Source organism: Sardina pilchardus, chromosome 18 (assembly GCF_963854185.1).
Source record: "Sardina pilchardus chromosome 18, fSarPil1.1, whole genome shotgun sequence".
NCBI classification, from domain to species: domain Eukaryota; kingdom Metazoa; phylum Chordata; class Actinopteri; order Clupeiformes; family Clupeidae; genus Sardina; species Sardina pilchardus.
The window spans coordinates 18,334,545-18,349,012 of NC_085011.1; the positions used below are offsets into that span (position 1 = coordinate 18,334,545).

Genomic DNA, 14,468 nt, shown 5'->3' on the forward strand with positions numbered 1-14,468 from the left:
ATGAATACACATGGTAATTAGAACCTGCTTGTAATATGAGGATCTATACATGGGCCAATGAGGCTGAGCGCTTTTTCTGCGCTATCGATTGCATCAGGTCTTGATGTGCACCATGCACCACGCAGGCAATCAATCCCAGCTTTTCAGCACATGCCACTGATCATCTCATCAGATAGGGAAGATCGGGCCGAGGTGTTAATGGATTTTTGTAGGATGAGACTCTCTCCCCCCCTCCCTGTGTGGGTACTGTACTTGTACGTGTGTGTGTGTGTGTGTGTGTGTGTGTGTGTGTGTGTGTGTGTGTGTGTGTGTGTGTGTGTGTGTGTGTGTGTGTGAGTAATACTCCTTCCAAGGCCATCCCACCTAAAAGTTCAATGTACATTAAATACAAAAAGCTAAGTACAACACATCAGTTTTTAATTCTGAAACTAGCAGCTACACTGAATATTATTCATACTGGTACTATTCTGTTCATCGGGTAATTACAGTGAATGTGTGCTCTGTGGCAGTTAAGCGCAAGTATTTTTATGATCCGTCAAGTGAGTTAGGGTAGTCAACAGTGCAAATAGCAAATAAATTCTCAAACCCTTCAGTTCGCAATGCTGTGTTGTTTTGAATAGAATATGCATACACAGCACATACTTTGTTATCTCTCCTCTTTTTTATCCTGGCCATTACAAAACTATAAAACGCTGTACTAATGCATCTTAAATGGAATTAAAGTTTCTGCGTTGATCCATGACTTTTAGTTTTTAACAGATCATGTGTGATAAATGTCATCTGTTGCGTAATCTAGCTCATGGAGCTGTCCAGTCTTTATTACCAAGATATTTTACTCAGTTTAATTTTAGACGTTAGATAATTACAACAGTATTTCAGATGGATCTGCAATCAGGCCTTCAGGGACTGTAAAAGAATGGGATGCTGGAGCTTTTTTTTTTTTTTTTTTTTTCAAAAAATGTTTTTGCCTTTTGGATCTTTGTCTCAAAAATTTGATCAAGGGTCATAATGATGTTAAGCCCACATTTGCAATATAATCTTTTTGAGGAATGAGGAAAACGAACTGCTGACGACGTACTGCAGTTGAACTCATATTGTTGTCACGATTATAATTATAGTGAGTGAAATTATAGTGCTATAACCACGCAGAACACAATAAATTATGCAATAAAACTGTGTCATGTAAGGGCATGACTCAAAATTGAACAATTATTTTATATAGTGAGTGGTTGAAAGGTGACCATAAAAAGGCTTCTCAATACTATCTCAGTAGCATCTGCTACCTACTCTGGGTTAATTCTTATCACTAGAGGTTAATGATGCTAATCGCTTGAGCAACGGGTGCCTCTTTCCACAAGACTGAACTGGATATTCCTACCACATGCTTCAGGTGACATGAATGTAAGACAATATCATGAGACACAAAGTATTTTTCCTTGATATAAAGGAAGATATGCAAGCATGATCACATCATACTTACAGTATATGGGTGGGTAGCCTATACTGTCTTGAAAATTATAAGAAAAAAGAAAAACTCTTTTCCAAAATGCTTTAACGCAATATTGCTAATTATCTTGTTGATAATAAACTAATGGCATGGTGTCCCTGTTAATACTGGTGTTTCCTTCAATTCATTGAAGCCCTTTTAAGGCGTGAAAAAAATCCTCCATCAGTGCCATCAACGAGTATCAAAGCCTCACGACTTCACCACAGGTGTACCTCAGGGATAAGTGCTTGGTACCTCTATTCTACATGTACACCACTTCTTTAGGTGATATAATTTAGCTGGTCTATTTGCTTGTGTAGTGAGAATATTACAGATGATTCAAAATGCAGCGGCACATCTGGTTTTTAATCAGTCGTAGATGAGATGTGGAACTCTTCTGTCAGTTACAGTATTCTTTATTAGCTTCCTAGCAGCCAGAATTATCCTAACAGAGTCGTGGTTTTGTATATGTTAATAGTTATTACTCTGTTAAACTCTATTTAGTCTATTGCTAATATTAATATTTTGTATAATGTTTAATGTTTAAGCAATGTTTATGATGTCATTGTAAATCACATTGGACCAAACTGCCTGCAAAGAAAAATGAACATAAACATAAACCATATTGAATTTGGTACTAAAAGCTTTTCTCCACACATTCCATGAGGAAATTGTCATTTATTTTTCCTAGAGCATTAGAACACATCTTTATTGTCAGCTCTATGTTCGAGTAAGGCCTCCTTAACAAAGGCTTTCTTAACATTCCAACATACTTAAAAGTTGCTGTTACTGGCAGTAAACTACTTGAACAGACAATCAGATTCTTCCCCAGAAATATTTCTTCTCGTCAGTTCACATCAGTCACCAAACTGGTAACATGTCATGGAGAACTGGATCATATAATTGCACCTATTGTTTATGAACAGCAACCCTTATTCCCCAGCAGCAACAGGGAAGAGCCATTCAGAGACTGCCACTTCTCCTTCAAAACAGTTTGGGTGCCTGTGTGCCAACAGCCTGACAGGTGGAACAGTGAGTACCGACACCATATGAGTCGAGTGTTTTCAGTTCAATTCTGCCCCCATTCATCAACACAGTCTTCTCGGTTGCGTGACTCCTGCATCTGGTGGTTAAATAAACCTCACCTCTGACACTACGGCTGACACACTTCACCCTGAATGATTAATGACACCCCGAGAGCGACGGATTCAGAGTAATTACAAAGCTTTACTCTCACTCATGCACTACATTCATAATATCATGTCAGAATGTATTTACATGTCCTCGTTGGAGTAAAATGTGTAATTATGTAAACATTAAATATTGACATGAGCTGTGTGATGTTGAATGGTGGACAGAAGCAGTACCAGTGGACTCTCTTTCATACACACTCACACTGTGCAGGTGACAGAGTCACTTAAGCATAACGAATGTATTACTATGGTTTGCTTTGAACTGGTCTCAGATCAGTATGTAGTATATGCACTGTATTTGGGGGGAGGTTTTCATACTACATTTGGCCAATTGTAACGGCGAGTTTAAACCAAGCCTGTTTTATCTCTCTCTGAATAATTCAGCCCTCTTAATAATTCATGAGGCATAATAACTGCTGAATGTGTGCTAATGAATTATGGAATGACGATCATTTAAAGGCACATTTTCGGAGGAGTTTAAGCTGTGCCTTGCCTATAAATAGATGCTTCATTCTCACTGACAGAGGGATGGGATCCCACTGAAAGACGAGTGAAAGAGAGTGAAGAGAAGAGAGGGACAGACAAAGAGAAAAGAACGTAGTTGAAAGAGAGGGATGAGGGAGGAATGATACCTTGAGGCAGGCGGCGTGAGTGAAACGATCAGCTAGAGAGAGCGAGAGAGAGAGAGAGAGAGAGAGAGAGAGAGAGAGAGAGAGATGTGATGGTGACAGACAGGGAAGGGCAATGAGAGGATGAGCGTACCAAGAGACGGAGAGATAGATAGATAGATAGATAGATAGATAGATAGTCTTTATTGTCTTATAAGGATATTCTTTTTCACACATATCATTACATTGCACAAAAAGAGAGAGAGAGAGATGAGTGGCCAGAGTGGGCGCTGGGTCGTTCAAACTCCGACATGCAGAGAAAAGAGGGATTACGAAGGAGTGCACACACAAATGAAGAACAGAGAGAGAGGGAGAGAGAGAGAGAGAGAGATGGCAGGGTAGAGGGATGGAAAAACAGCGAAAAAGAAAAGAGCAGAGCTAAGAGAGGTCGACACTATTCTGGTTGTATCAGGTGTGGTGGGTTAATGGCTGATTTGTGCAGTTGTGCAGGGCGAGACACTAAAAGGTCCGTTCTCTGTTCCCTCTGTTCTCTCACTTTCTCTCTCTCTCTATTTCTCTATTTCTCTCTCTCCTTATCTCTTTCTCTCTCTGTATGGAAAGCTTGCAGCAGACACATACTTTCCCTGCTGAAAAAACCAGCAAGAAACCAGCTTAGGCTGGTAGCTGGTTTTAGCTGGTTTTAGCTGGTCTTTGCCCAAAACACAGTTCTTATTGCTGGTCTTGCTGGTGTAGCTGGTTAGGCCACCAGCTAGACATGCTGGCGTGACCATCTGAGGAAGCTGGTCGTGCTGGTGTGACCAGCCTGTCGTTTGGGATACAGCTGGTTTAAGATGGTCATGCTGGTGACCAGCCTGTCCAGCTTGACAAAGATGGTCAAGCTGGTTTTCTAGAATGACCAACATAAGCTGGCGTGGCCAGTAAAAACCAGCAATGTAGACCAGCAACACCAACTAAAATGACCAGCTTGAGGTGGTACGACAATCAAAACCAGCTGAATTACCATCATAAGCTGGGTAAACCAGCTGAAGGTGTGTTTTCGCGAGAGTTTTGCTGGTCTAGCTGGTTAACCATCAAAGGGTGGTCAAACAAGCTGGTTAACAAGCTGGTCAACCAGCAAACCACCTTTAGCTGGTCAGGCTGTTTTTTTCAGCAGGGTTGAATATCAAATAGGCAGATACTCACACACACACACACACACACACACAAACACACACACTGAATAAATCCCCCTCCCCCTGGCCTTTCCCTGCCCCTCCTAAACGCCTTGAGCTCTGACCTGAGCAGGAAGCCTCCTCTGCAGTCAGTGACCTCGGAATTAGGGAGAGAATCAATAATTCAGGCCGACCATGAAAACACTTCACACACCACCGCCGCACCACCACCTCCACCTCCACCGCCGCACCACCACCACAGCTCCAGCTTTAGCCGCAGCTAGCTGCCAAGAAGCACTTCCCTCACTTCACTGGGCTTAAGATGTTGCATCACACATTCGGCTGAGTCATAGTTTTTCTGGGGTGTGTGTGTGTGGTGGTGGGGGGGGGGGGGGCGCAGTACAGTATGTGAGGGAGGTGGTTGAAATGAAATGAAATGCATGCAGCTGTTATGTCTATGAGAGGGATAAGGAGGAAGATAGAGGAAGTTTGCATGAGGAAGAAACCAACTGCGTGCGTATGTGCGTGCCTGCGTGCGTGGGTGCGCCCGTGCATCTGTGCCTGCCTGCCTGCCTGTATATTGGGTCACCTCTCTTTATTCCTGTGTTCCCAAGATGCTGTCAGCTCTGATTTCCTCCTTCTGGGCTAATCTTTTCTTCCTCCTCCCCCTCCCGCTTCCTCTATCCCTTTCTCTCTTCCTCAGATGGTCACCTTCCCTACCTGTCAGATGCTTAACAACTCTCTTCCTCGCTGCCTCTCCCCTCCTCTCCCTCTCATGCTCCTCTCCTTTTCTCCTTGTCTGCCATCTTCTCTAAAACCCTGTCCCCATGGCGTGAAGTGTCTTTGTGTAACACTAATCAGACTAATTCTGATCCACGAGGCACCTTGTTTATCCGATGAGGCCGTCATGACTGAGGCGCTGTCTGTAGCGCGTGCCGCAACTAACCCATTACAATCTACTGACTCCAAGTAAACAATTACTCCTCTCTATCCTCTTCATCCTTCTTTCCCCCATCCATTCTTCCTATTTCTTTCAGCATGTCTCCCAGGGACGTCTCTCTCTCTCACTCACACACACACAGACAGACACACGCGCGCGGGCACACACACACACACACACACGCACACGCACACGCACACGCACACACACACACTCCTTCATTCTCTCTCACACAGAGGCCAAAGTTTGCCTAAAAACACAGCTTTTTCCAATTAATATTACAAGATTTGCCTCCATCAATTTTTCATCTGACACAAAGTTCCCTTAATTATTCATCAGCCTTGATGCAATTTCTCTAACTTTTTTGCTAAATTATGAAGAGAGGCATTAGCTACCGTAATGTGTTTTGTTATTGTAACCCTGCTCCATCATCATGATTGGGGCTTCCTGTTGTGCGGAGGCCGGCTACTGAGATTGTAAGAGCATTATATTATTGCATCAAAAAGAAAGAATACACAGCCCACTACACCACAGGACGCAGACTGGAGGACAGAGAGAGAAAGAGAGAGAGAGAGAGAGAGAGAGAGAGAGAGAGAGAGAGAAGGAGGGAGGGAGAGAAGATTACACGTTTATCAAAAGAAGCCAGTTGTGTGTTGCTAGGGGACAGCTGACACACCAGCGTTAGGATGTTTGTTTCCAGACGTCGATAAGGACCAATAATCGCAGATGGGCCAAAGCTTTGTTTCATGTTTTGCCAGAGTGATGTGCTCTTGTTTCCTATAGTGAGGACATAAATGAAGCGCTGTGCCCGGGATGCCTCCTTTTCCATTATCTCCTGAGATGAAGACGGCCGCTGCATCTCCCTGGGCAGTGGCTGTGAATTCACATCTGTGATCTAAAATAAAACCGCTCCCCTAAGTGTGGCCTGCAGACATCTCTCCAGAGTAAAAACTGCTGACAAACACACGGCAGTGAGCCCACTTGTGTGTGTGTGTGTGTGTGTGTGTGTGTGAGAGAGAGAGAGATTGTGCTACCACATTCAGGATTTCAGTGCTTGTGTAGGCCTATATGTGCATTCTCAAATGAGTCTCAAAGACTTGATGAGGGTGTACTTGTGCGTAATAGAAGTTTGTGAAATCTTAAGCATGACAGTTTGTGTTATGTGCTCTATAGGAGTTTACTATATCTGGCATGCCTGTGCAAATGACCTATACAGACCTCTGGCAGCAGTTTCAAAGTTCTGTGATTACTATATTCTGAATTTAAAGGCGTTTGCAAATTTTACACTAATGAGCTCTAACCGCTTTCCAATATTGCAATCCTCTTTTGGCTCTGTAAAAGAGCATGGAAATTAACTAAGAGGAGATTGGTCTCCTTTGAGCATTCAGCCTGCAAAAACAAAACAGAGAACTCAAATGACTGCCATTTGCTGGCAAAGTTGCCCAAGCTATTAACCTGAAATGATGTCATTAAGTCTAACGCCATTTTCCCCACATGAATGTCACAGTGCTAGACGACTGGTTTTCAGCAAAAGGACTAAAAAATGGAAGGCCATAATAACACAGACACGAAAGGACATCTCATGTCAGTATATGCCAGAAAAAAGGATGAAGAAACTCCAGAAAAACGAAAGCGCGTGTTTGTTCTCTGATTATTTCCCATAGTAGTGTTCAGCGCTCATAGTCTTCCTGTCAGAGGGACCCTACTTATCCTTTGATTTGGCTTCTTCCTCCACAAAATTATACTAAATAGGCTATCAGGCACTGGGGCAATTGACTACCTTGGGAGACGTGTGATCACGAAACAGCACTGTCTGTGTGTGTGTGTGTGTGTGTGTGTGTGTGTGTGTGTGTGTGTGTGTGTGTGTGTGTGTGTGTGTGTGTGTGTGTGTGTGTGTGTGTGTGTTTGTGTGTGTGTGTGTGTGTGTGTGTGTGTGCCTGCGTGATTGGTAATTATGTTGCCCTGTACACATGCAAAGTGACCACATGACTTATGTTAACTGTATTTGAACATATAAGTTACCTATCTGCATCTCTCTTTCTCTCATACCACTCTGTGTCCAGCTGTGTACATAATGAGTTTGGTACAAAACGCTATACACCATTGTAATGAATTTTCATAAGTATTCTTATTATTTATTTAAAAGTAATTTCAGTATAAATGTTTTGGAATATTGTGATTTCACTCATCTTTACTCAATCAAAACAACACAACTGCAATTTGATAGATATTTCCTGGAATAATAACATGACTTTTTAATGTTTTTAAAAACAGACAGCGTTTTGGAATCAAACTCTTCTCAATATTGTCTTATATTTTTGGCCCCTATATATTTTCATGAACTGCTTGGAAAGATATTCTAACAGAGAGGCCTCGCCAGGAACCTAGCTGAAGCATTCCATCAACTGCTGTAACATTCATGCATGTAATCATTGGAACTGGCTATACACCAGACGTGATAGCGACACGTACCTTATGTTCAAATATTAAAATTAGACCAGTCTTCTAAAACAATTTTTACGCTCCAGTGCTTCATTTACCTCCAGTTCGTCTACCATGCACTGGTACTACAGAGCCATAATTTAAGCAGTTAAAAACGCATCTGACAGGAGGGACCTCATATGAAATCAATTCAGGCCATGACCCCAGTTCCTATCAAAACTCTGACCTTGAACTGTTCCCCCATACATTCCTGCCCTTGGTACCAATTGCATTCTAAACATTAAGCATGACCATGACCAAAAATGGATTACTGAGAATCAATTGCCTGTTGTAAGATACTTTCATAGGCTTATAGGCTTCCAGGATTTTGTTGTAACCTTGGATGACACTTGCACGTGTCTTAAATCAAACAGGAACTGCAAGATGGCTGGGTGTTGGATGCACATTTTGCTATGTCGTGGACACACGGACAGGGCCGAGGGAGGGTCAGACAGACATTAATTAGTCAGTTTCTGCCAGACTGGCTGCCAAAACATAGCTGAAAAGTATACTCACTGATTGGTTGGCTCGTGTTAAGGAGCTCGGCTGTCCTGTCACTCACACAAGATGCAGACCCAGAGTCATTTTAATGACTCAAATGTCTCAAACAAAATATGCTTTCACAAAAAAAAATAAAGATTTGCCTGCCCTAATCAACACCCGCAACACCCCCACAACACCCCCCACACACACACACACACACACACACACACACACACACACACACACACACACACACACACACACACACACACACACACACACACACACACACACACACACCTTATACATTGGTATGGGTGTACGACACAGAAGAAACCACCAACTTTTGGCGCATTCTGAATTTGAGCCCCCAGGGACTGCTCATTATTCAGCATAATCTGGCAGTATTTGCCTCCTGTAGATTTTATGATTAAAACTAAGGGCTCTGCTTGGCCATTGTTCTGCATTGCCTTGACGACAGACTGAATCTTAATTTGTTTCCTGTCGAGTTCCCTGACAGCTTGGCCTGTCATACAGAAAATTGGTAATGCTGTCCAGGAGATTCGCTGCAGCAGCGCTTTTCCGCCCGCAGATGTTAGCCAGTGATTATCATGGTGACAGTGAGTGTGATGCAATGATGAAGCCCCCCCCCTCCTCTCTCTCTCTCTCTCTCTCTCTCTCTCTCTCTCTCTCTCTCATGCCCTCGCACTCATTTCCCCTCTGCCCAGATAAAAACCTTTCATGAGGCAAACTACCCTGATAAGGGGAAACAGAGAGGCTTCCTGTGGTCACATTTCAGGGCTAGTGGCACCTGTGCACTGAGGAAGAGAGAGCAGAGAGCAGAGAGCATAGAGGACCATATCTGTAATTTGCTGATAATGGCCATTGGCCAGATGGGCAGTGATGCCATGCTACAGAGTATCCTTAAACTTCTGCTATATTACATCTTTATAGCCTACAAAACATACCATTTACTCAATTTACTCATTTGTGTCTCAAGTTAGAGGGACATGTAGGCTTATAAGCTATGGGTTTCATCAGGTCCCTTCGGCCTTTCCACAGGTGTTAGGCTATAATCAAGCACCTTGATTATGAATGCAGACTGCATGGTGCTTGATTATACACCTGTGGAAAGGGACCTGATGAAACCCATGATAGCCAACACATTTTGGGGGAAAAGTCACAAATGGTCACAAAGTCACAAAAACGTAGCCTACGTGAGATGATGGTCATTGTCTCCTGTTGAAAGATAGGCTAGTTTTCCTCTCCGTGCATGGGAACCAACAGTTTGGTTTAATGTAAATTGAATGTAAAAAAAACAGCAAATAATATTACCCTATTACATGGCCGCAAAAGCTGAGAAGTCTCAGACATTTATTTCTAGACGGGCTTTGATGTTTCCATACAAACAGGCACTTCACTAGACTACTTGTTATTTTCGACAGGACCGGTAAAATTCCAAGATGGCGGCGGCCGTACGGGTGTGCTGTGCCCTCCGTACATCACTAGGAGGTATTCTTTCCAGCCATTTAATTATAATGTATGTGCGATATATTTAATTGTATTACATTACGTAGTCTTTCGTTTTGCTGTCTATTAGATAACAATCAATGTCCTAAGTATGCAAGCAGGCAGATATCCGAAGTGGTTTCCCTTTAGCCTCTGCTAATCTGTCATGCCTTGACATAAGCATTGGGGGTCATAACATGCACTGACATCCTGGAGGCAACCCGATCAGAGCGTTTAATTTGAATGGACAGATTTCTGTAGTAGAATACAGTGTGTACATATGGTCGGGAAAGCGTATGGGGTGAAAATGTCGGGAGAATTTATGAATCTCTAACAGTGTAGCGCGACAACTGAGTTAGCTAACGTCGCAACTCAGGGCAGTGTCTCCAAATATCCTTGATTCCGCTCTGGTGTCTCCTGCACGAGTTCTCACTGTGACGTTTTGCTAGCTGTCTGGTTTTATATTGCGTATGATCATACTACATTTAAAGTAACAAACATTTCAGATGCCTGAAATAGACATGCAGATGCAGACTAAATTGTATTTTACAGACAGTTCATGAATCACAGACGTTGATAAAATGTACAAGCTACAAGTTTCTTTTAAACATCGATTTCCAACCTGTTTTGGCTGGGGATCCTTTTTCTAATATCAAAAAGCGTTGGCGACCCCAATCGTTCACAACACGTTGTGAGAGCGCGCATCTCATCTCTGCAGTAATATCCAGTCTCTAGCGGTACTTTGATTTTCAAGCAAGATTACATCAATTACATTTTTTAAAATATTTAAATATCTTGGGGTAGTTTTACTTAGCTAGATTGTAAAGAAGTCCATTTTAAGTTAAATTTGCGTGGTAGTCAAATTTAAAATACCCAGTATCTCAGCCGACCCCATTTGAATTTCAGGCAACCCCATGAAATGATGCTTTGAAAACACTTGTACACTTGTCGTGACACTCATACTTGTTCACTGATATCACACAGTCTCCAGCCATGACGGGGAATTGTGTTATACACAATCATCTTTGTTTCAACTGCCTATGGTATCTGTCATGACAGGGGTGACGTCCCTCCGGGTGATCGGTGGTACCCTTCAGCTTTCTCACCTTTCAAGACCAAACCCCTCGCACTGGTCATGCGCAGCGCCTGCTGTGATTTCATGGCAGCAGACCAGACATCGTAGCTTCTTCAATAAGTGTAAGTATTTATAAAAGTGTTTATCTTTTAGCAGTGTGACCATAGTTCTCTTTCAAACATTTTCTCGATATCTCACAATTGGGAAGCACTCTGGCGTGACGGACCGAACTGGTCTGATATGATGCATAAACCAAAATGTTGTTTTTCAGTGTTTTGATAAAGGCTTCAAAGCATAGTATGTACATTTTAGTTTGTGTCTTTACATTAGATGAGTATTTGGATCAAGGCAAGGTGTAGATTTTTGGCATGGAAACGGATTGAAGGGACTAAACTTAAAGGAGAATCCCAGCGATTCTTCACATAGATCTCTGCTTCTCAAGGTCACTAAGTAAAAACAAACAAAAAAAAAAGACACGAGCAGTCAGGCAGCTACAAAGCTTCGCTCCAGGGACATGTTTAAAAAAAAAAAAAGATCACACCAACAGTATCTCGGTGACCTCGAGAAACAGAGAACCATGTGAAAAATTGGCGGAATTCTCCTTTAATAGTTACTTAATCATACAGCCCTAATTACAGATGTCCTCGGGGATTATGATAATAGAACGATTTGATTTAAGTCCCCTCTGTACTTTGATTGCTGAATGTCACTTGCTTTCGGATGTGAATTTAGCCTTTAGCTGTCACAACTCCAGAGAAGCTTTCATATCTCCCAATCCTACAGTCTTTCAGGTCAAATTGTCCTTCGTGTCAAATTCAAACTGTGACGTACACAAGATTGCTCCATTAAGTGAGGTTGGCTCTGTCAGTTTCCAGAGAATATACAGTTTTGATATGGATTAAGTTACACTTTCACACATGGTTATTCATATTAAAAATATTATATTTATTTTAGCCAGTGTTATTAGAACCCATACTACATTTTGTTCTCTCTCTACTTCTGATGCCTTTTCTAACTTTAAAGCATTGAGCTGTGGAGAGTCGTGGTGCCGTAGCATTTTAATCCACTATAAAAGATCAAGGACTTTTGATTTTCTCTGCTTTCTTTTATCATCCTGGTCCTGTGTGAACAATTGGATCCAGTGCATATTTATTAATTAGATGTACCGTGTGTGGAGGAAGCTTAATTAGCCAAACATATGGGCCTGAATAATTGAATGCTACTGTAGGTTTTTCTTTCTTACTTTTTGCATGTGTGAGCTTAGATGGTAAATGTACTCACTGCATTGCTCGCTGTTCTCTTGAGACACACCAGTTTTTGAAAATAGGCTAGAGTAGTGTTTTGAAATGCATTAACATCACAACGTCTTACTTTAAATTGTCTGAAATGTACAACTTTTATAAAAAATAATCTTGTCTGTAGTAGTGTTGGAAGCACCATGGTGTGCCTTAGACATGAAACGTTTAAGAATCTCTGCCCTACATTAAAGATTTCAAAGTGGAAAAATCTATCTAAGCTTCTAGAGCAATTGCTCATACATAGGATGATGGAGTATGAAAGAGAAGAGTATGAAAGTCTCTGCTTGATGTTTTTCTTGTTTGCCAGTAGGAGTTTAGAAAAGGAAGGACTTAATGTTGCTCTGTCCAAAATATACTTTTATTAGAATGCAACTCTTCCAGAATCTCACCATTCAGCACAAGTTCATAAACCTGACGGATTCCTATTTTGCCAGAGTCCTCTTTTGTGTGCGGGTGAATGTGAGAGGGTGAGAATTGACCTGAACATGTCCACGGATGTGATTGTTCACCCATGTGTGATTGTTCATATAGGTGTGTGTGTGTGTGTGTCTGTGTCTGTATGTGTGTTTGTGTGTGTGTGTGTGTGTGTGTGTGTGTGTGTGTGTGTGTGTGATGTATGTGATTGTTCACCTATGCCATGTGTGATTGTGTGTGTGTGTGTGTGTGTGTGTGTGTGTGTGTGTGTGTGTGTGTGTGTGTGTGTGTGTGTGTGTGTGTGTGTGTGTGTGTGTGTGTGTGTGTGTGTGTGTGTGTGTGAGATGGTGCTGTCAGGTAGCATTAGGACATTCCCTGTCTCTTGCTTTTGTTTGGGCTTTGACGCTTCATTAGACTAGGTCAGCGGTGGCCAACCCGCGGCTCGCGAGCCACATGCTGCTCTTTGCCTCCTCTCGTGCGGCTCGCGGATGCTCAACTGATGTTCTCCCTTCTCCTCGGACTTAAACTTTTTCTTTTTGAAATAGCCTTTATTTCCGGTAAATAAAAATTAATTTCAGAATTTGATAGTAGCCTATTGCCAAAAGTAAGTATTAATAGTTAACAATAATTATTTTACCGTCATGATATGGATAGGAATTTGCCAAAAAGAAGCAGACGTGTTTATTCTCAGCCAGGTTTAATGCTATTGTTGCAATCATCAGGAATACCCTGAAGCTAGTCGTAAGTAGAAGGAACACGTGCCATTAAAAAGGAGGTTGATATCGTTTTGTAGCATAACCCTTCTGGTTAATATGTCAAAGTAATCAAAACAAAAGCACTCCAAGATCGCAAACCTCCGCCTCGCGCATCCTGCTTAACATCTCGCGCCTCCGCTTAACATCTTGCTTAACAGATAAACCCCGATGAAAACATAACCTCATTTGCGGAGGTGTTTCTAGCCTACACATTAGTTTGGTACTTGATATGCCACTGATTCATAAAGCTTCAAACCTGAACATTTCCTACATACTTTTGCGAGTAGGCTACAAGGTAATGGCTATAGACGTCAGTCACTCGTTTTCTTTTTGTTTATTTGACGGTCACATTGCATTATTAGTTGTTGGAGCATTGCTCATGGTAATAAGTCATTCAGTGAGGGGGAATTTGTTGTGTGTCTGATCTTTGTTGCTTGCGACTGATCATTTTTCAATGATCATTGAGCATCTGCCAAGTGTCTTACTTTAAATGAAAAACAAAGGAGCTATAACTGTAGGCCTAATGTTGTGCTGTTGTAGTATGGACATCTTTTTTGTTGTGCGGCTCTTTTGAGTTTTGTGGATTTTTTTTTGGCTCTTCATGCTAGACTGGTTGGCCACCCCTGGACTAGGTGGTCCTCTCCGTCTGGATTCATTAGGCCCTAATTAACACTTCTGGGCCAACGGCAAACATCAGACGGCTCCCCGCATCTCCCAACGCCGGATGGGGAGCGTAGCAAGCCGCTGGAAAACTCTGGCAGGCTAACAAGGATAGACAAACATGGGGAGTTTCAGAGAGGCCACTTAAGATTGGATTAATTCACTATTCTCGTGAAAAAGTGTATGGGTTTATGTCTGTGTATGTGTGTGTGTATCTTTGTGTGTCGTCATGAGTTTGGTTGTTATGGCGTGGGGGGATCTTTCTGACTTGTAGTCTGATTGAAATCTGACATTCGGTTTACATTTTATTTGTAATGATTGATATGGCTACTGCCCGCTTTGTTTGTTGTGGAAAACTTCCTCCCTTTATATTGACTGTTGTTTTTTGGCATGT

The 14,468-nt window shown here is 42.1% G+C and overlaps 1 protein-coding gene across 1 annotated transcript in view; it reads left to right on the forward strand.

The window, feature by feature from the left end:
• The first annotated feature begins 9,807 nt into the window (after window positions 1–9,807).
• Window positions 9,808–14,468, forward strand: part of mrps5 (mitochondrial ribosomal protein S5) — an 18,099-nt gene continuing 13,438 nt past the window's right edge. Inside the window, exons 1-2 of the mRNA XM_062519865.1 lie at window positions 9,808–9,875; window positions 10,932–11,069. Of these exons, the coding sequence (XP_062375849.1) occupies window positions 9,827–9,875; window positions 10,932–11,069 (187 nt within the window). The 5' untranslated portion in view covers window positions 9,808–9,826. The remainder of the gene's footprint in view (window positions 9,876–10,931; window positions 11,070–14,468) is intronic.